The sequence below is a fragment of the Astatotilapia calliptera genome, chromosome 7 (genome assembly GCF_900246225.1).
Source record: "Astatotilapia calliptera chromosome 7, fAstCal1.2, whole genome shotgun sequence".
NCBI classification, from domain to species: Eukaryota; Metazoa; Chordata; class Actinopteri; order Cichliformes; family Cichlidae; genus Astatotilapia; species Astatotilapia calliptera.
The window spans coordinates 40,042,090-40,064,426 of NC_039308.1; the positions used below are offsets into that span (position 1 = coordinate 40,042,090).

At 40.7% G+C, this 22,337-nt stretch overlaps 1 protein-coding gene across 7 annotated transcripts in view; it reads left to right on the forward strand.

Moving 5' to 3' along the window:
- LOC113026206 (suppressor of tumorigenicity 7 protein homolog) overlaps positions 1-21,115 on the forward strand; it is a 59,497-nt gene extending 38,382 nt beyond the window's left edge. For 3 of the 7 annotated variants that reach the window (XM_026174714.1, XM_026174716.1, XM_026174710.1), the window contains 14 exons: positions 6,265-6,347; positions 7,977-8,136; positions 10,006-10,060; positions 10,555-10,670; positions 10,796-10,871; positions 12,962-13,116; positions 13,268-13,365; positions 13,554-13,683; positions 14,354-14,426; positions 14,788-14,890; positions 15,665-15,815; positions 15,947-16,039; positions 17,113-17,255; positions 20,661-21,115. In XM_026174714.1, coding sequence (XP_026030499.1) covers positions 6,265-6,347; positions 7,977-8,136; positions 10,006-10,060; positions 10,555-10,670; positions 10,796-10,871; positions 12,962-13,116; positions 13,268-13,365; positions 13,554-13,683; positions 14,354-14,426; positions 14,788-14,890; positions 15,665-15,815; positions 15,947-16,039; positions 17,113-17,255; positions 20,661-20,756 — 1,532 coding nt within the window. In that variant the 3' untranslated portion in view covers positions 20,757-21,115. Of the gene's footprint in view, positions 1-1,386; positions 1,971-6,264; positions 6,348-7,976; positions 8,137-10,005; positions 10,061-10,554; positions 10,671-10,795; positions 10,872-12,961; positions 13,117-13,267; positions 13,366-13,553; positions 13,684-14,353; positions 14,427-14,787; positions 14,891-15,664; positions 15,816-15,946; positions 16,040-17,112; positions 17,256-20,660 lie in introns of those variants that run through there. The other 4 variants (XM_026174715.1, XM_026174711.1, XM_026174712.1 and 1 more) reach the window with 4 other exon arrangements.
- Positions 21,116-22,337: the final 1,222 nt, after the last annotated feature.

Here is a 22,337-nt window from a genome sequence, read left to right on the forward strand (position 1 = left end):
CTTTCCCTTTAAATGAACTTCTTGTGATTCGCCGCCCCTCACAAACTAAAAGGTTAAACAGCAGGTGGTCGTGGACTCTGACTCTTATCTGCTCCCTTACAGAGTGCACACTTAGGATTACTTGTAAATGCACTGATCTCATCATTTTAGACTTTGGTAAATCAAAATATACCAGCATTTACATAATGCTTTTCTAGGCCACTTAAAGCCCTTTAGACGATATGAACTATATATGTTTTTACTGTTTATGAAAAGTTGGGGAGTTTTTGTACAAACTAAAAATAGATCTACCCTTTAGTTACCGGTAACAAAAACCATTTCACGTTTCTGACAGCCAATAAATCCAAATCCAGAATGATGTAAAACAGGGATAAATAAATGTTGTATTCTGATGTCAAGCTTTAATTGTTTTGGGAGTTTGAATGTGTGACATTTGGATTATGAATATACTAACACTGTATATTAGTTATGGCTAGATTTATTGGCTGGATGAAGAGTGCTTTTCCAGCCAGACAGCAGTGGTTGAGAGACCAGACACTGCAGACTTACAGCAGCTGCTAAGCCTGTTTTTCCATAGACCTAACTGAAAGAGCTTCTCTGCTGGGATGAGAGCCTCCACTTCACTGCAATGAATAGCTGTCCAGCTGCACTTAATTTATGCACGTGTGTGTTTCTGAGTGCAAATGAGGCTGGGTTTCTGAATCTTTTGTCTGCCTTTCTTATCCTCCGTGTGATTCACAGGAAATTAACATGACAACCCAACCAAAATACAGTACCTTGCCAGTATGGCATTGTTTACGTCAGCTAATAAGATCTCTAAACTTTACACCAAATGCACGAGGGAGATGTCCTGCTTTGTCGCCAGAAAACAGGATGGTATTGGAAAATTTGCCATTCAGTGTTTAATTACAGCCTTGACTTCTACCAACTATTTACAGATAATCAACATGGTGATCGATCTTTAAATAATTTTTGTTTTGTAGTAAGTCCCCGGGTTTTGCCATTTCCCTTTAGTTTTAGCTAAAGTCCACGATCACTCCCTGCCAGGCTGCGGCAGGGAGTGATTTATCATTTATCATTATGCAAGTTTGTGGAAATAAATAATTAAATGACAATCTTTTCTTAAGTTGTGCACAATTTTTCCAAATTCTATGAGTATCCATGATCGCAGTATCAAACAGAATAATTGAGATATGATTTATTTATTTATTTTTTTTAATTCTTCTGTTATGTTGTTTAATCATCAACTTCAGTATGCGTGCAGAGTGGCTGTACAAAGAGCAAGTCAGCAGCTGATTGTGTGGAAAGACTTTACCTATAATCTTCAGCCACTCCGTAGTGAATCATTATTTTATGTCTGAAACGTTGGCTTGAGGCTAGTGCTGTTTCCTTTTCTTGGATTTAATTTTTAACCAAAAAAACCTTTTTCACACATAGCCGAGGCCTCTGGCTTTTTTGCTCCTTAATTAAAGGTGCTAGATTTTTAATTAAGGGGTGTTAACTCGCTACCATTTTGTGAGCATCACCCAGTTAGCACTTATTTCCTTAAATAGTTCAATATTTTTTTTTCCATTGAGTTCATTTTTGCAATGATCCAGCTCAAATTTGCCTTTTTATTTTCCTCTGCGCTGTCATATATAAACCATTACAATGGTGGAAGCTCATATTAAACATGGCCAGAAATAATGAGTTCAGTACAAGTATTCTCCAAGATCCAGGAGCCCAAGCTTCAGTCTGCAGTAATTGCTCAGTTTCTGACAGTCTGTGTAGAAACTTGATATGATCATCTGAAGTATGGAGGTCCTCCTACCTCGTGTTTGTCTTTTGTTTGTGAGGGGCAGCATATAAAAAGGAAGCTGCCTTAAATTCAAGGTAGCTTATTAAGGGATTGGAGCTAAAAGGGTTGTTTTAGCCTGTAGATGACCTGAAGAGCTAAACGAAGGCCCAGTGAAAATAATTAAGGATTATGAGTGAGTAGAAATGTCACAGTTCACAATACCAGCTGTCGCTTTTGTACTGTAACACCGTTCTCAGAACAAAATTGCAAACAGAAGGCAGAGGACTCTTAGGGTTTTTCGTTGACCAATCCTAACCCTTTAAAATTTAAAATTCAGCTTGCTTTTCCCTTTAGGTTCTATATTTGGTTCCATTTTTGCGGTTACACTCGACAGCACCTGCAAACTAACAAGCTAACACAGAACACACCAGAAAGAAAAGTTTATACTGAAGGTAGATGGTTTCAGCGGAGTTGTGAGACCTCCCATTTGCCCATGAGACAACATCTATTTTCAAAGAACAAAATTTGTGTTGTCATTTTGAAGTTTCAATTCAAACACCAGTAAAAGCAAAGTTTCAGACAGAGCGCAGAGGCATCAAGAGTGGCTCAGCTGAAATCTGCAGCACAAAACACACTGTTTCTTTGAGCCCAATCCTAAAGTGGTACAGCTGTAATGGTTAGTTTAGTTTTTATGTGCAGTCAGTTTGATGGTGGAAAGCTGTGCTGTAAGATACAGGCGAAACACATGATTAAATATTGCTTTCTAATGTTTCTCTTCTTCAATTTTTTCTTTTTAAATCGAGCCTTCTTATATGGGCTCAAAATGTGGTCATAAATATTTTGTACTTGTAAAAAAGATTTGTATGTGTAAAAAGAATTTGTGTGTGCGTAAAAAAGATTTGTGTGTGGACTTAGAAAAAAAAAACCCTGCAAGTTACAAGTACGGCTTTTTGACCCTATTTTTCTTCCCTTCATCTGATTGGTCAATGTCATGTCAATCACAAATGTAACAATCCAATCAGAGAACAGATGGGTTTGGCTGTCGAGGGGCGCTTTTTTTGAACTGCAGGTCTTTGAAGGGAATAAATGCCCTTTTACATGCCAACCCAGCGTTTTCCTTCATCACCACGAAGGAAAACAGTCTGTGGTCGTCCGAGTTTGGTGATTTTTGTGTCACAGGTCTACGTGTTTAATACAGGGACTTCCACAGCCTTTTCAACAGCGCTGCGGACCGCGGGGTGGGGGCGGGCAGTGTTTTGGAAATGACAGTCTTCATTACAAAGCTTTCTTCGTTATGAATTGGCATACATGTTTTTATTGAACATTTGAAGAACTAGCAAAAAAACCAAACTCTTGTAGAGGACATAAAGTCAGAGATAGAAAAGACAAGGAGCAGGTGTATCTAGTACAGGTAGAGCTGCTGCAAAAACCCACAGAGCTCAGCAGCCAGCGCAACAAATTCTGGATCCTTTGCTTTTAGTTAGCAGTTAGCATTAGCAGCGTATCCTGCGTCCAATGTGAAAGGACTTTTATGCTGCGCACTGTGACTCACAGCAATGGTCCTGGGTCAGCCCTGACTTTGTGTTAAACTAATCCTAAAGTAATAATGTTATTTCTAACCACTGATATACCACAACTTTATCCTTTCAACAGCTACTGAAAGTTAGGGGACCTAGCTGCTATCAGATATTTATATAGCGATCCTCCAGCTTCAAACGGTATCACCCTTCAAGGACCTGCAGTTCAAAACAGCGCCCCTCCGACAGCCAAACCCATCTGTTCTCTGATTGGATTGTTACATTTGTGATTGACATGACATTGACCAATCAGATGAAGGGAAGAAAAATAGGGTCAAAAATCCGTACTTGTAACTTGCAGGTTTTTTTTTTTCTAAGTCCACACACAAATCTTTTTACGCTCACACAAATCTTTTTTACGCACACACAAATCTTTTTTACGCACACACAAATCTTTTTTACGCACACACAAATCTTTTTTACGCACACACAAATCTTTTTTTACACACACAAATCTTTTTTTACACACACAAATCTTTTTTACGCACACAAATCTTTTTTACACATACAAATCTTTTTTACAAGTACAAAATATTTATGACCACATTTTGAGCCCATATTCTTATCCCATTGAGCTGTCATTTCATGAGAGAAGAGGCTAGAAAAGATTTGTAGATGTAAGAGTAAGAACAAAATTCAGTTGGTTTTTGTTAGTTCGTTTTTAACTATAGTTTTTAACTATAGTTAAAAACAAACTAATATTACTGGAGGCTATCAGGATTCAGGCAGTGTGGCCATTGTCTTGTTAAACCGTAATCAGGGTGTGTTGTTTTGCTTGATGGCTGCTAACACTTGTTTGTGGACTGACTGAGGGATTTATGTGAACGAAACTGTGTCTGAAAATCAGTGCTACACACAGTGAATCTGAAATGACTTACTGTATACAGTGCACCCCAAATATACAGACATGGACAAAGCTGTTGATACCCTTCCACAAATCAGACCACAGTGATCTCCAGTACAATGATCTCTGTATTTCACAATGACTCGTCTGCATTTGCTCACACGGCTCACTCTTCCTGAGTAACTGTCAAGTGCTCTTTTGAGGGACAGTGTCTCCACACTGCAATTCTCAGATCCCGGCTCGTGGAGGGCCATTTAAGAATAGTCCAGTGTTTATTTCTCAGCCTTTCTTGAGTGCTGTTAGCTTTTTTGGTTTTGGACCATTATCCCATTGCAGTATTTTTCACCTTGGTAGCCTTGGCCGTTCATTGTGCCCTGCACAGGTTCACTGTGCCAGATGCCCCAAACCCACCACCCCCAGCCCTTTCAACAGTGAGGTGTTATTTTCTTTTAAAGCATCATTTTTCCACCTGTAAACATAGAACTGATCTGAGTGGCCAAAAAGCTCCAGTTTTGTGTCATCAGTCCAAAGGACTTTGGGGCTTGTCAACATGCATTTTGCTCTTGTGTCTTTTCTGTCAGTAGTGGAGACCAAGTGTAGTTTAAAATGTGATGGATGGTGTGATCAGAAATGACGTATGTTGACCTTGGAGTTCAGCTTGAATGGTTTTGGATGGTTTCTTTCCATTTCCACATCATAGGAGGTTGACCCAGTCCCATGAACCTTATATTTGTAAGAATAACATAATAGCCTTTATCATTTTAATGTAGATGCTTCTTTCTGAGCTCTGCAGACAGCTCTCTGTTGCTTTCTCGAGTCAGTGTTCTGGCCAAACATTTAAAAGAATCAGAGAAGATCATCAGGCATTTGAAGTTGCACAGAGGTCACGCTGCTGATCTTTTCGGTAAGGTAGTTGAAGATTCCTTCCAAATCTGCTGCTAGTAGAAAACTATGGTGCATGCGGTTCTAGCCATTCCCCTTTCGAGGGGGTAGGGACAAATAAGTAAATACTTCAGCCTACTCCTTTTCAAACAAATAATGGAATGATATTTTGTAATGATTGTGAAGGCACATGTTTGAAATGTTTGAAATAAAAATGAACTGAACTGAACTGAACTGAACTTTCCCATATTTAATCACAGTAATTGGAGTATCCACAGATGCTTCAACTGCAAATTTTAGTAAAATATTTCAGGTTGTTTCAGGCCATCGCTGTGTGAAGGGCTCTGTGTGATAGTGGAATAAGAGCAAACACTGATTGATTTTATTTATTTTTTGCTTTTAAATGTCGCGATTCAGAGTAGAGGCATTTCCCAGGCACTAAAAATAAATATTGGATAAATGAAGGCTTCTGTATGCACCTCTGACAGTTTCTTTATAGTAAATGGAGGAATGTCATTTGATTTGTAAAGGCTTAGCTTTGTAAACTGTACAGCATTTTTAATCTGTAAAAAATTTATAACTATTCACTTTGAAATAAATCCACTTGGACTGCTTCCAGCAGTGCACTCTCGCTAGAATCTCAACCTATAATCAGCTCTGTCAGTCTGACTAAAATGTAGGCTTTAAGAATCTATAGCCAGAGTTTATGACCACACTGAGAAAATCGATCTCTGTTTCTACTATATTAACCTTGTTAACAGTTATTTAGACATCATCCAGGGTTCCATTTTTGTGCTATAAATAACATTTCCGTGGCAAAGCTTTGCAAAATGCTTCAAAATATGGTATTTCTGTTAAGGCTGTCAGTTGAGCTCAGTTTTGTTTCCGTTTCCCTGAAGTTAAACTCTACCTGGGTTTCATAGTGTTGTGTAATTTCAAGTGTGAGCAGCAGGGTTCTCTGGGAAATGCCAAACACCGCATGTGGATGACATGTGCTGGAACCATAAATGTCTAAGTCTTTTTAATGTCTGTCTTTACCGTCTTTATTCTTCTTCTCTATAGACATGACCTATTTTTTATGAATATTCAACATTTCAAAGATATATTTTCAAAAGTACCTCCCCTGTGATGTAGAGGAGGCCTTTTTTTAATCTGTCTTTATTCTTTCTGTGTCTTCCTTGTAGTAAGCATGTTTCTCAACACCCTGACGCCCAAGTTCTACGTGGCCCTGACAGGTACTTCCTCCCTCATATCAGGACTCATATTGGTAAGATGTGCTTCATTCTTTATATTTGTTGATTGTTGAAGCTGATACTGGTTTAAATTTATTATAAATAAAGCAGTAATTTTTATTTGCAAAGTGTGAATGTTTAAGTTGGCTGCCCTGTTTATACTTAAGCATACAAATATCAAATATAAATGGTGTTGAAACCTCCTGCTGTGAAATGGATCTATTTTTTTTAAAGCAAAAATCACATCCTTGATGAATCTAACTTAATCACTGTGTGCTTTTACTTGACATTCTCTTCCATGTTAAAAGGAGAAAATTAATTTTCAGAGGTGGCCCCCTGGTGATTTTGAGCCTGGGATATAATTTGTTAGGGCTTTAATCACACATTCACAGGTCATATAAAGCTGAAATGAAAGGATATCAAACCTCATTTGGTCCTCCATGAGATTATCTCCCTGCACTATCAGTGTTTATTCTGCTGCCTGGTGCATCAGAATGCAACACACTGAATGTTTTTGTGCTTTTTAAATTACCGAGAACACGTGCTGGGTTGTTTTGTTTGGGATGTGGAAAAAGATAAGAATAGAACTCTCTATTGCTGTGCATTAAACAAAAGACGCTCCAAGTATTTCATTTCTTTTTCAGGTTCTTCACAGAGACGGCAAACTGTGTAACAGTGGTTGGTGCGCAGTTTAAAATAGCCCCTCTCTTAATTAACTCACTCTCTCTTCCCCTGCGGGCGATTGGCCAGTGTGCGTAGGCTGCTTGGAAATGGTGTTGAGCTCTGCACATGCTCTGTGAAATTATTTAGAAATGTGGACGCCAGTTGGTTTCATCGAAGCAATAGTGTTCGTTTCTCTGTAAGTGGGAGAGATGTTCCAATTTGCTCGTTTTCCAAGATTCCTGTAGGAGCCCCATCAAAATTTGTCATTTCCTCCTTCAAGCAGAAGCTCCACAGTACATCAGCTTTAGCAGTCGGCAGTCTGTACAACTCGTAAAATAATCACGTTTAGATATCAATACTGGAGTCCTTCTAGAAGCAAATCTCACCATATGGAAATGCCTTCAGGCACTTGTTTGAGTTATTTTGAATGATCTAAACTGAGTTGGTCGTTAGTCACTGGAACACAACTGTGTGTACAGAATCACTACTCAAGTTAAATTTAAATTTTCCAATCGATGTTATTTTTTTTAAATTTATTTTATTATTGAGTTCCATGTTTTGTCTGCTAAATTCCATCCAATCAAAGAGCAGGTTTCACTGATTGGATCCTCTCCTTTGGCCTAAGGTGGTAATTGGTGAAGTATACCGGGGCCTCTGTGGCACAAGCTTGACTCCCATTGATACAGTGTTAATCAGCCCACACTCAGATTACTGTAATAAAGATGTGTTAAAACAGATGGAGAATAGCGACTATTTAAGCTAGCTGCTGGAGGTCTCAGCTTTACTAGCTAGTAATTGTCTTTACTTTGTTCTGATTAAAAATCGTGTGGCTGGCATTGAAAGTAGATTTACTCCCATTTTAAGCAGGTTAAAGAGAGAATTATTTTAAGAGGTGCTAATTTAAGAAGAATGTGAACAAAAAATGTGAACACTTGAATGTATCATCTTCATTGAATGAGCAGTTAAGTGAATGAGTTTCTTTCTGTCTTTCTTTCTTTCAGATCTTCGAGTGGTGGTATTTCAGAAAATATGGGACCTCCTTCATAGAGCAGGTGTCTGTGAGCCACCTGCGCCCCCTGCTGGGAGGAGTGGACAGCAGCTCTCCCAGTAACTCAAACGCCAGTAATGGGGAGGCTGACTCCAGTCGGCAAAGTGTGTCTGGTAAGAGCTACATTTGTGATCTGCTTATAGAAAAAGATTGCAAAAAGGTGACTGGGTCTCCCACCGAAAGAGCGGGGTGGAGGAGAGGGATGCCTGGATGCATCTGCTTAGACTGCTGCTCCACTAACCTGGAAAAACAGCAGAAAATGGATTTGTTTGTAGATGCATTAAGATCTGGAAAAATACAATTCTTTAAATAAATGTACTGTTAGAACTGTAAGCAGTACAAGGCAGTCTAAGAAATTAAAGCTTGTCTAGAAGCATCTTCCACAGCCAGAGTGAGCTGTGTGAGCGTCTTGACTTCTCCATTAGTGATGCTTTGATCTTGGTTAATCTGTTGAATGTATATTTGCTCGTCTGTGAAGTCTTTCATTTCAAAAGAGGAAAATGTCTCTGCTGAATAATTCCCTTGGTTCCTTTGCCAGTGATAAGGGAAAACGTTTATGCTACATAAGCATATACATAATGCAGCATGAGTCCCAGCCTGCTTTAGTCCAGACAGCCTCTGTCTATTAAAGAATCAGAACCAAATACGAGTTGCAGTGACAGTTTGGTTAAATGAGCTCACCCAGTCAGTTTAACGGCGTGTTTTCGAGCGTTCGGTCATTGAACTCTTTGTGGAGACGTGATGCAGCCGCTTTTGTTTTCAGCCAAACAACTTTGAGTGAAATAGGATTATGTGTGCTCAAGTGTACTAATCCTCCGTTTGCTGGCTAATAATCTGCTCTGTGAAAATCGCTCAGCTCAATTCAGAGATGGATGTCGCAGCTTAATATTTGTCTTTGTCACAGATGGGTTTTCAGTGAAGACCCGTGATTGATTAGTCATGGTTCTGGAATTGAATGTGGCAAAGCGTGAATTTTGTGCGCGTAGTATTGATTTATTTCTAATTTGACTTTGAAATTCGGTTTTATTGTCAGTGAGAGGCTTTTGTTTGTTTAGGCAGGACAGTTTGTTATTCAGTTAGTACAAAAATCAGTGAATAAACACATAAGAAATAATTTTCTCTGTTTAAGTCGTTAGTAATAGAATATGAGTTTTGCGATGTGTGTTGGGTTTTCATGGATATTTTATGCATCTTCTTTAAAAAAGGCAATCAAATAATTTAAGTGAGCTCCTTATTCTGATTTCCAGCTTAATTTATTTTATTCTTAAACTCTACAAGAGGAGCTTTGCATAACTCAAAATTCAAAATAATCTGTATTTATCTTCTGCTGGGCCTTGGTGCAGGTCATCCACTATGTGAAAGAAGACATTTTCTCTTTACTTTTTAAGCGTTTGTGCTTGAGATGACCATGTTAGTGATATCTCCTCTCATATCTTGACATCATAAAGATCCAAAAGTAGGCAGAAGCAGTCAGTCTGCAGTCTGAGCTTTAGGCTTCCAGGGATTACTGCACATTTGAAACTTTTGCTCTCATAATTTTCTCAAAACTGAATCCTGAGTGACACAGTGAGGGGACGTCTCAGCTCACGCAGAGCTCTTTTAGTTGGTTGAGCAGCACTTGTCATGTTGATGTTTGATATCAGCGCACTGTAAGCCACACATCTTATTGGTGCATACATATTATAAAAACCCATATAGTTAAGCCCTGTACCAACATCGATGTGTTCAGTGCCATCAGCTCAAACACAGGCTTGCCAGCAGTGTAGGTTTGTGCAGGAACCTGTTTGGTCACTGAGGAGTTAGAAGGCCTTTCCTCTGTCAGCCATGCTCTCACATAGATCCACGTGCCAGTCATGGAGCTGCAGGGTAGAGATGGCAGAATGCGCAGGCGAACCCTTTGAAGTGTGCCGAGTAAGCTCAGTGCCAACTTTGCCCTTGACGCTCATCACTACTGTTGTGCTCTTTGTGTCTCCCTTCTGCAGAATGTAAAGTATGGAGAAATCCACTGAATTTATTCCGCGGAGCCGAATATAACCGGTGAGTGACAACAGCAAAGCAACCTGCATCTGAAGTCCAGCTCACTTGGAGTCAGTTTTCCTCTGACTTTTCCATCGTTCTTTCTCATCTGTGTCTTCTCTTGTTTGCTTTTCCAGTCTTTCAGGTCTTTCTCGTGTCAACTTTCCTGCCTCTTGAGTGTCATCAGATTTGTTTTGGTCTTTATTTTCTCTCTTGTGCCTTTGTGTGATTTTATTTTTATGTCTTTCCCCCTACTGATTTGTCTGTCTCTATGTGCCATTCTTCTTTTGTTATCTTTTTGATGTCTTTGCCTGTGTTCCTTCTGTTGAGTCATCCCCCACTTTTTGATTCCTCATGTTGTAATTATCCAGTTTTTCTCTTCAGCTGTAAACTCAGAATTGTTTTCTGTTTGAGCTTTAGCAGAGACGCGTCATTCATTTTCTGTGTTTTGTCAAAAATGTGCCAGTCAGTAGCTTATTATTAAAGCGTGTCGTTCTGTCTGTGCTGGTGTCCAGGTATACTTGGGTAACAGGTCGAGAGCCGCTGACATATTATGACATGAACCTGTCAGCACAAGATCATCAAACCTTCTTCACCTGTGACTCAGACCACCTCCGGCCTGCTGATGCCAGTAAGCAAACACACATTCATACATATGCTGTGTTTATAACCATGTGATTTGATTTAAGTGCGGAGGGCGTAATGTGACCCCTTTGACATATTAATATGTTAATGTGTTTCTCTGTGTGGTGGCAGTCATGCAGAAGGCGTGGAGAGAAAGGAACCCACAGGCTCGCATCTCTGCAGCACATGAAGCTCTGGAGCTTGAAGAGTGAGTTTAAAATTATGTCATGGGTTGAAGGTATTAATAAAAGCAAATTCTAATAATCCTAAAGAGAGTCTAGCTACTCTGCAGCCCTCTTGGTAGATATTAAGGCAGTTTTCTGAGATCCATGTCTGAATGAATTTGGAGAGAGCCATGGTCTGTATATCAGTAGTCATTAAAAAAGAACAAAACAAGAATGGCACACAGTATAGACTGATAAAGGCAAACCACTAGAAATAAAACTAAATCATACAAGACAGAAGAGGGAAAATAAAGACTAAAACAAAACTAATGTGTAGAATTACTCGTAAAATCTAATAAGTCGCTCAAAAAGGGGTTTTTTTCTCCACAAGTTGTATTTCTACTGTGGATGCACACAGTTTAAGAACATTATATTTTTTTAACAACTCAGTATTGATTCCAGAAATTATAAGTATGTTAATCTCATCCACACAGAGCACTGAAAACAGGATACGGTCTAGCAAAGAAAGCAGCAACCTACATTTTACCACAATCAGCACCATGAAACTGAATCTCTCATTAACCTTGACTTTACAACTGCAACAACAGGATTGGCTCAACAGCCCGATCTCCCCTGATTTGACTGTTGGTCCGCTCTCTTTCGATTTAGTTTATGATCCTTCTGGAAATTCATTTTATGTCCGTGGACAGTGTTAAATAAATACAACCACAACAAAGAAGAAATCAGTTAGAGACATTACATACATTTAACAACAAAGCAGCAGGGGAAGGGTATCTTTAGCACTGCAGTGCTCTGCTGCTCTGTTGGAAATGTATCAGGCCATCCTTGGAACATATGACAAGACTTTGACAAATTCAGTTTCATTCCTTCAGAAGGCTTTTTGATATTTTACCTATATTTGTCAGAGCTAGAAATTTAGTCAAAAGAATTTTCCAAATTAAATCTCTTATCATCAAATTGAGTTTGGTCAATTTGACCAGCTGTATTTAACTGGTGCTTTTCTGATGGTTGTTCCAAACATATGTTGTGCACATACCAGATGAAATCAAAGGAACCTTTATATAAAAAATAATAACAAATGAGCAGACCATAAGTACTACATCTGATTTGAGTTTGGCCAGTCTTCTCTTCAGCAGTGTGTCTTGGGGCACCACTGTGATGCTTCCAGCGCGGCTGCTATTTATACATCTCTCCCTGGAAGTTTCACTGTGACCACTTTCAGTCAAGCATCTGTGTTGGATTCTGGATCTCCACCCAGAATTGTGACCCTTTAATTTGAATTTCAGTTTGGGGAAGAGGATGAAGGTGCAGTGAGGAAGTAGAAGGATTATGAGTAGCAATAGTGTTGGTGTGCACACAATGGCCTGCGAGCTCAAACCATGAAATGTCGGTAAAAATACATTTTTATTTTTTATTTTTCTAACTTGTAATCACTGATAATGGCTTTATGCTGACTCCAGTTAGGAAGCTGAAAATCAAAACTAAGAGCTGATCGTATCTTTTAATATTTAGTATTTACATAATCCCATCTAGATGCCGTACAACCAAATATGCTTTTGCAAAACTAATACTATGAACTTCTACCAAAAAAGTAGCTCACAAACATGAATCAGACCCCAAGTCCCAAACACTACTGTTGCTTTTAGGTCCACACACATCAGTTTGTAATAAATTGGAAAACTGTAAACTGCAGGTTTTGTTTGTGTCAAGGGCGGATCTGAAGCTTCTCATCACAGACTGGCCTTCCGGGTGCTTCCATCATTCAGAGGAAGGCAGCTTTAGTTCTTTTCATGAAATTCAGGTTTATTTTTAGGAGCATTTGTGACAACCAAGACAGTGCAGAGGAACTGTGTCAGCACTACATGTTGCTCCCAGCTTGTATCAAGGCCGTGACTGCAGGTTGACTCAGAGGAAAACTTCTTTGATCAGTGATCTGTCAGACGCTGCTGACAAGCACACAAGGCTCAGGAGCATTTTTATGTCTCAAAGAAGCTGCGCTTTGTCGGCAAACGAGGAACCCCGCTGAGAGGCGGTAAATGAATTAATGAGTGTATAAGAGGCTATGCAGCAGGTTAGTTATTACTCCCTGACTTCTTCTCATCCCCATCTACAGCTGTGCAACAGCGTACATCTTGCTGGCAGAGGAGGAGGCCACCACCATCATGGAGGCTGAGCGGTTATTTAAACAGGCGCTAAAAGCTGGAGAGGGCTGCTACCGCCGCAGCCAACAGCTCCAACATCATGGTACACAATATGAAGCCCAGCACAGTGAGTGTAATCCATGCTTTAACACTTTTCCTAAGCCAGTAATAATCAAGCGACAGTATGAATGGTAGTCCTGGTCCATCTCAGCCTCTGTTGCATTTTAATAAAAAGGACGGTAAGCGTGATCTGATTGAGCTAAGTTCTGTTTTTGCAGGAAGGGACACCAATGTGTTGGTGTATATAAAGAGGAGGCTGGCCATGTGCTCCAGAAAGCTCGGCCGAACAAGAGAAGCAGTTAAAATGATGAGAGATGTAAGTACACAACCTGCCAGAAGAAAACCCACACAAACCGAAACACACACAGTGTTGTGCATTCATTTCTGAATGGGTTCAGTATAAACAGTCACAGAGTATTTTGAGGTAATACAGTGATGACCCAAAGCTCATGTCTGCTGATTGTGCATGTGTCTCCCCCTGTCTGGTATTACATGTAACAACAGTTGTGTGTTTTCCAGTTAATGAAGGAGTTCCCTCTCCTCAGTATGTTCAACATCCACGAAAACCTGCTGGAGTCGCTACTAGAGCTCCAGAACTACGCCGACGTCCAGGCCGTTCTGGCCAAGTATGACGGTGAGCGACACTCAGCCACCTGTGAGCAGCTCAGTAACTGTACTAACAAAGCTGTATTTAGTTACTTGAAGGTAGCCGAGTACAGACGCCACATTCCCTGTCGAGTGTTTGTTGTTCCTCAAGCAGCCCGAGTTATTTTAACAACTAAAATGCCAGAGCGGGGCCATTTCTGACCACATATCTTATACAGCAGGGCCGAATCCATACAGGCGAAAATGTAATTATTATTTGCAAGTAAAAATTGCATCTGTTAAGATGTATTCTGTAAAGCAGGTGTTACACCATCTACAGGCATTTGGCCAGGTGTTGTTTATAAGATCATTTTTCTGCCTTCGTTAGAGCACAGACGCACACAGGAAGTATGCATGGGGTTATCTGAGGATGCCCAGCATGTTCTGAAACTACATTTTTACTCCTGTCTATAGATATTTATATGACACAACTGGAAAAAGAGAGCAAATCACACTTAGAGAAAGTTTAAGATGTGATAACAAAACACAGGTGAAACCCAAACTCATTAAGTTCATTCACAACCCCCTGTGGGCATCTGCAGTATTCTTAAATACAGGCCTCCCCTCGAACTGTTACCTGTAATTCCAAACTTTTACCACATTCATTAAACTCCACCCTGTCCTTTCTGTCTCTGTCTGTCTTTTTGTCTCCTCCACAGATATTAGCTTACCTAAATCTGCAACAATATGCTACACAGCAGCCTTGCTCAAAGCCAGGGCGGTATCGGACAAGTGAGTATTGCTTTTCATCACATACAGTTCTTCAGGGATCTGACATTCCTGTACTGCTATTTAGTTTAAGATAGGGTTGAAAATGGCTCCAGGGAGGTGCTCAGTATCAATGAGAGAATGGCGATGATGTAGAAAGAGTGAGACACCCCAAGGTTTGAGCGCTGTTACTGTGACAAGTGAGTTTTCTGCCTGATTGTTCAGGGTGTGGCATGTATAATAAATGCTGCAGCTGCTTAAATTTAGTTTGTTTTTAACACTTCGTAAAATGTTGGTTCTTGCTTGTTACTATATCTATTCATGAGAGGTATGGATCAAAGTAACCTCATGATGTAGAATCACGACCGTCTGCGTGCACGTGCAGGTTCTCTCCAGAGGCCGCATCCAGGAGAGGGCTGAGCACAGCAGAGATGAACGCAGTAGAAGCCATCCACAGAGCGGTCGAGTTCAATCCTCATGTCCCCAAAGTGAGTTGAGATTACCACACACACACTTGCACGCAGATTGTTTGTGTTAAACAGAGATGTGTCGATAAGAAAGATGTAAATATGCCAGCTCATAGCAGAACTGCTCATTTACACGTGTAGCCCCTGTGTGAGTCACACAAAACAACATTCAGCATAAAAAACGAAAGAACCAAATTCAAGCAATACATAATGAGAAGTTAAGCTTGGTGGGATGAATCTTAAAGTGGGATATGTTGAGCATATCTTCTCTTCCAGGATTGACTTCCTTTACTGACAGTTTGTCCAAATGTAGTTCACCTATGAGGCACTTCTGGTGGGTGCTGTGATCTCTTTGCTACTGCCAGTGCTTTAATTTATACATTCACTTAAAAGAGGTGGACCAAGTCCATGTAAAACGTTATTCCTTGTGTTATGTTATAACTGGGGGAAAAAATAAATAAATGTGCATGTAAAGTGATCCCAGGTCATAAATGAGGATCCAGTGCTGTAAACACACAGCAAACACAAGCTAATAGCAACCCCCGTCTCAGAATGATGTTGGAGCAGGAAGTATGCTGGCCCCAGTCAAACAGCTTGGTGTTCACACTTGGTGCATTGAATTGTAATAATGTAACTGTGTCATGCTTTGTTGTGGGCTGAATGTGAGTATTGAACTTTATTCATGGATATGCTGAGATACTTTTAATTCATTTCCTTTCTCATTCAGATGTCTTCTTTGTTCTCTCTCCTTGTCTTCCTTTGTTCCTCTCTCCTCCTGCTCCTTGTTCCCATCAGTACCTGCTTGAGATGAAGAGTCTGATTCTTCCTCCAGAACACATTCTGAAAAGAGGCGACAGCGAGGCCATTGCCTACGCCTTCTTCCACCTACAGCACTGGAAAAGGGTGGAGGGGGCACTCAACCTTCTGCACTGCACCTGGGAGGGCAGTAAGTACATGCTAACACACAAATACTGTAAACTGACAGTATTAAAATTTTAGTGGTGATTATTTCTGAACACGAATGATTCTGGAGCTCGTTGTTAATTATTAATTGTTCGTGTTTTTGTGTGTTTGTAGCTTTCAGAATGATCCCATATCCTCTGGAGAAGGGTCACCTGTTCTATCCTTACCCCATCTGTACAGAGACGGCAGACAGAGAGCTGCTACCCAGTAAGAGACGCTCTGACATGCACGCGCACACTGTGCAATGCAGTCAGGGCAAAAATGTTATATTATATATATTTTTTAGGGAACTTGTTGTAAATTTCTGTGTTTAAATCCCTTTAATTAATTTTGGGAGTTTGTAAACTTTGAAGAAAAAAATGCTTCATGTCAAACATCTGTGCTGAAAAAGCTGTTTTGTTTTTTTAAAGTTACACTTTAATTTGAGAATTTGGCTCACAGAGTGTGTGTGTGTGTGTGTGTGTGGGAGGTTGATTGTGAGTGTTGTCTTGATGTCTGCCCAGAAGCTTGTCTGTCTTCACTCACAAACCCTTCATTGATTGAGCTGGCCTACAGCCACGAGAAGCAGCACAGTGGTCTGTCTGTGTCTCTGAAAAGACATGCATGTTTATTTCAGCTAATTAAAATTGAACATAAATAAGAAATTAAATTGTGAATCAATGTGCCAAACATGACAGCATGCTATGTGTTAGACTTTGTGAGATGTTTGACCTTGTTAAACTTCCTCAACAGAAAAGGTTGCCTTCGTTGTTTTTCTTTAGAATACCTGCCCTCAAATTTGCCATCTTGTTGATAGTTACCCAGTAAAAGCCAGAAAGATGAACTTTGCTTTTAGAAAAAATGATTTGGTTGAGAACATCATGGAGAGTTGTGATACCGATTGTAATGTGATGGGAGGACTGTAAGTCTGACTGGTACATGCCCATACTGTCTGCTCCTTTTAAGGGTTCGTAACCACATGTGCACATTTGATATAGCTACATTTCATTTTTAGTGTCAGGGCTGCCACGTCTTGGATAAAGTTGAAGCGTAGGACACTTAATGAGCTCCTTTGAAACTTAAAATAAGCAGCGTTTGGTAGCTTAGTCATGAAGCATCTAGTGCTGAGAACTGACGCGATCCTCGAAGATGCTGGTGGATGTCTACCACAAGAGAGTGTTACTGTTGATTTTGAAAATAAACAAATCAGCCCCCAGTGAAGGTTGTGTTGAGGAGTAAGAGATGTAAATGTCGTACTCTGAACTAATATTGTGTTTCTGTGTGTCCGTCCTGCGTGGAAGCAGTGTTTCACGAGGTGTCGGTCTACCCGAAGAAGGAGCTGCCCTTCTTCATCCTCTTCACAGCTGGTCTCTGCTCCTTCACTGCCATGCTGGCTCTGCTCACACACCAGTTCCCTGAACTTATGGGAGTGTTTGCTAAAGCTGTAAGTGTATACACACACACACACACACACACAGGGGGAAAAAATGAGGAGAAAACTTGAATTTCACAGATAATGTCCAGATTACTGTGTCCTTCTCTGTGAAGAGTCTTCAGAGAATAACTCGGTGACCTTTGACCTTTTCTCCATAGCTTTATTTTCATTAAAAAAACAAATTACCGGGTGAAATAACATACTGGATGACTTCTGACCTTTTTGCTTGTGCTACCCTCAGCGGCTGCATTCTTTTTGACAGTGAGTTAGACGTGCAGGCTTTTATCACAGATAGAAACATAGAAAGAATCTGTTGAAGTCACACAGTTCAATGGTTAAATGGGTGTCGTGGACCAATGGGGTAAGGACTGTACTGGCTAGAGGAGACAATAAATCCCATGACTGTGTAGTGCTTGGTAGCTTAAGCTAGGACATTATAGCACAATTTATTAGTAGATTATATGAAACTTTAATATGATGTGCAAAATAATAAAAATAAACGTCGTGGACTACACCCTGTGGTTCCTGTTTGGACTCATCCTTGGGTGCTACAGGTATCACAGTGACAGGAAGGGGCAGCAATGGCTGTCAGCCTGCAGCAAAACAGAGTAGAAATCTGAAAGATGTAAAGGTCATGGAGTAAACAAACAGTTTCTGTGCACACAGGCAGTTTGTGTTTTAGCTGTGAGTGAAAAGAGAGCGCTTCAAACCACACTGGAAAAGGTAGCATGACAAATGACTCTTACAGGCTTTTAAACACATGTGGTTTGTAACACACTTCTGGTGTCAGCTCTTGCATGTCCATCAGAGGAAACATGCTTCAGCTCCACCAACAGCTATACATGTGATAACTTCACCATGCTCACATATTATGTGTTATTTGCACATGCTCCTAAAAACAATGTGCATTTTACTGTTCTCTTGGATCTATTTTTAATCACAAACGTGGGAGAATTACTCACAGTTTTGAGCTCTCCTCCACAAGTGTTGTCTTGCAACTAGTTTCAAACACACTGCCAGCAGTTGCCCCATCCATCCATCCATCCATCCATCCAGCTGGAGGAAATGGCCAGGGTGAGGAAGTTCCTCCTGAATGACTCAACTTCTCACCCAACCTCTACAGCTAAACACAGCTACCCTTCAGAGAAAACTCATTTCTGTTATTTCAGTCATTATTCAGAGCTTGTGAGCAACGGTCAGGGCAGAGACATCGATTGACCGGTGAATCGTCAGCTTCGCTTTTAGACAGAGCTCATTCCACCCATGGATTGAGGTGATCCCTGCTACTGTATATCGAGCCAGTATCTCTCAACCTCACCAGACTCCACCAGGGAGGTGAAGTTCAGTGTCCTAGTAGCCAGCCTTAGCACCCTGGAATCAGACTTACTCTGCCCCTCATCTGATTCACATGCTCACCTCATCGGTCTCTTTTATGTGAAAGTATCAACAGGATCCAACTGATAGAAACACCTATAGTAGCCAAACATCTTCCCCCATGTACTTTTTTTCAATTGTTGTTGTTCTGGAGCAACCTTCACACATCCATCTTTTATATGAGCAGCCAGTGGAGGGCGCTGCCCACCCTCTGCCTCCTCCTTTAAGCCTGCAGCTCTGTGCTGCTCCCCTGGAATGTGGGTGAGCTCATCTCTCCACCCTGATGTGACACTATCAGCAGATACCATCTACCTGCTGAGAGGTAGATCATTGCAAGGAACACATTGCATGTATTTATCAGTGAGTCTGAAACCAGGAATAATTACATACCTGCTTATGTTAGTTTAAATCATTTATTGAAATCATAAATAAAAAGTATTTTAAAACGTATGCTGCTCAAACACTAAGACATACCAGATCACAGTAATGCTAATCACAGATGCTGGTGGTTACTGCAGACTTGATGTTTTATGGGGAACCTTGAATGGACAGATGAGGCCTTTCTAACAGTTTTTGGAATGTTTTCCGACTAAAGTTGACTCCAGAAAAACTTAACAGGTGGCTTCCAAGGAGAATACATAGCTACTGGCTACGTTTACTTTTTGATCTCATAGATCGATATTTAAATTCCACATTTGTTCAATGATTCATTTTAATATCTGAATAGATGAAATGATCAGTACATCAACTTGCTTGGGTAAATAAGTCGGGTTCCCACTGTGACTGAATGTAAAAGCAGCACAAGAGCTGCTAAACGTATAAGTCACCAGTGATTCCCTAGACCAATAAAACTTCATGCTAACATGGTGTCTTGGACAGGTCTCTCCCTGCCGCCCACACTGTTCAAACACTACTACACACATTTACTTTGAAGTGCTCTTTGAAGCTAAAATGGAGATGTGAGATCTGATGTGTGAAGCAATCCTCAAACCACCAGCTGCCCAGCTCACACATGCAGGTGGAGTCTCTTTCTGCCCCCCCCCCCGCCCAAAAAAAAAAAAACCCTCTTCGTGACCTTTATCTGACATCTAAGACAGTAGGAACTTCCGTGAGCTGCTCAGGTGGAGCCCCTATCACCCCTCACCTCCTCCTTGCTAGTTGTTGTCAGACTGCCAATCTGAGAATGAGGCCTGAATTGCACTGATGGAGGATTCATGCTGCAGAAGTGGAAAGTTTATTTGTTCTCACAGCTGAAAATAAAGGAAAATCCCCCAAACCTTCAGATAATTCAGACACACGGTTATGCAGCCTTTTTCTTATTTGTCAAAGTTTGACCTGCCATCGACAGCTGCTGACCTTTCCCGTCTTTATCAAATGTGGTCCATATTTTACAAAATTACCTCCATGTTTTGCTCAGCTTGTACTGAAACCCCCAGTTGAAACCAGGAAGTCATCAAGAAAGTGTTTGTTGATGTCACAAGTTAAGGGAGTGCCCCCTGCTGACTGTTAGACAGTACTGCAACATTGAGAAGCAGTGTTCATCTTTTATGTACAGGTGATATACACAGCCACCACCCTATCCTGCCGGCTTAGGCACTCTTTAAAATGTTTTTTGTTTTTTAAATGTCAGTTCAAAGTTTATATTAACCATCCAGATAAATAGCACATTGTCTACAAACCAAATATTAATATAAATTAATTTGGGAGTCTTGCTATCAGTTGTCCATTTATAAACAGCAGTCAGGGAGACATGTTATCAGATAGTATGAACCTGACTCCATCTACACACCACAGCTCTGTGAGGGATGCAGCACCTATGTAAAATTGCTTTTATTAGATAACAAAAAAAGCGCTTAAAGTGGTGGCTCGATACACTGCTGCGTGTCTCCGATACAGTTTTGTTCCATCTGGTAGAATTGGATGCAGTCAGTTCCTGTGGCCACATTGCAGCCAGAATGCAGCGTGGTGTATTTCAGGGAAAAGATGCTGGCTGCCCTGTTAACATTCTGTTTGTGTGACTGTATTTGTCTCTCTTTGTAGTTCCTCAGCACACTGTTTGCTCCTCTGAACTTTATCATGGAGAAGGTGGAAAGCATCCTGCCATCCAGCCTCTGGCACCAGCTCACCCGCATCTGACCCCGACCGACAGAAGGGCCGACCGGACCAGGAATCAGACCCAGGACCAGCACCAAGAGCAGACCTCTATCTGGACAGAAACAGCTGAACTGAAATCCAGAACACTGCAGTGGACTAGACTGACGCGCCTCTGTGCCAAGTTCAAACCAAACCGAGAGCAGATGGGAATCCGAGGAGAGGCGCGAAACAAAAATGCTAAACAACACCCAAAATTGGTTTTGACTTTATTTGATATGTTTGCATTTCTTTGGGTTATCAGTCATTTAAAGCTGTTCTTTTGTTGTACAAAAAGAGATGATCAATTGCCATCATTAAAAAGGTGAAAAGGAAAAAAAATACAATAAAGGACTTTTTGTGTATTGCTGCAAAAATGCAGTGTTTTTACTGGCTGTCCCACATACTGTGAAATCAGCTGACCTTGATACCAGCACCACCAGATACAACCGGCTGGGTTTTGTTTCTCTGCAGGATCCATCACATATTTGGAGCGTTCATTCTCAAACTAAAAGCTCACTCCACAGTGGAAAAGTTGTTCCTGCAACTGCTGAAGCTCCACGTCAGCTTATTGCAAGTCCATCGTCATCGAGTTTGATGGTAAAATGCTCAACTAAACAGCATTAGAAGACACATTCACAGCCTGGTACAACAAACAGTTTTATTTCTCTATAGTTTATAAAAGTTGTGGGATCCCACAACTTTTATACAGCGAAGCTTAAGCTGTTGTGCAAGCCTGCTTCCATTTGCAGTCCACTCACTGTTGGTGACTGTTGGAGCGTTTTGATGGAATTATCAGACAGTTGTTGTGGCTTTCAGTGTGGTGTAAAAAGTTTGTGTTGCAGGTATTGTGAAGTGATATGTTTAATAGTAACTGCTTGCTAACCAAGCTTGCATGTGCTGTCTGACTTAGACATCCCAGATATAGCTCTGAATACAAGTCAACAACTCAGGTCCTTTCCCACTAACCCAGTGCCCAGTCCTGAACTGGTTCTGCATATTTGCACCATTCAAGGATTTGCTGGTCCCTTAGGGTTGGTGACGTCATTAGTTATGCAGATTGTCTCCACTGCGATTTCCTTCCCACAGAAACGACCTAAGCAATGCTCAAGCATGTCTGGATGTGTACCAGCTTCCACAAGGTGCCAAAGCAATGCATCTTAATGATGAACTGTGACTCAGACCTCATCACCAGGGTGCATTAATCTAGCTAAACAAGCTGCTTGAGAAGTTTGTCCAGTTAACAGAACACTAGTCAGAGAAATCAGAATCTATTCATGTGTTTTTGTTCATGAGACTCTTTAAATCTGGACACAGTGTAAGTTTAAACCATTTATTCTGTAGAGTTCAGTTGTAAGGCTTATATTTTAATCTTACACAGCAGATGTGCAATTTACAGACAGGACATGTATTACATCTAATGAAGCAACTGGTGAGAACAGCTGCTAGTTTGCTTTACTTGTATTCCTCAGTGTATAATGACTGCTCAGGCCGCCGCCTCTCCTGTTTGTCACTGATGATGTTTGATTTCACAGAGTCCTGCTTGAATATTGCTCCTTAATCTAATATTGGTAGCAGGCACAATAA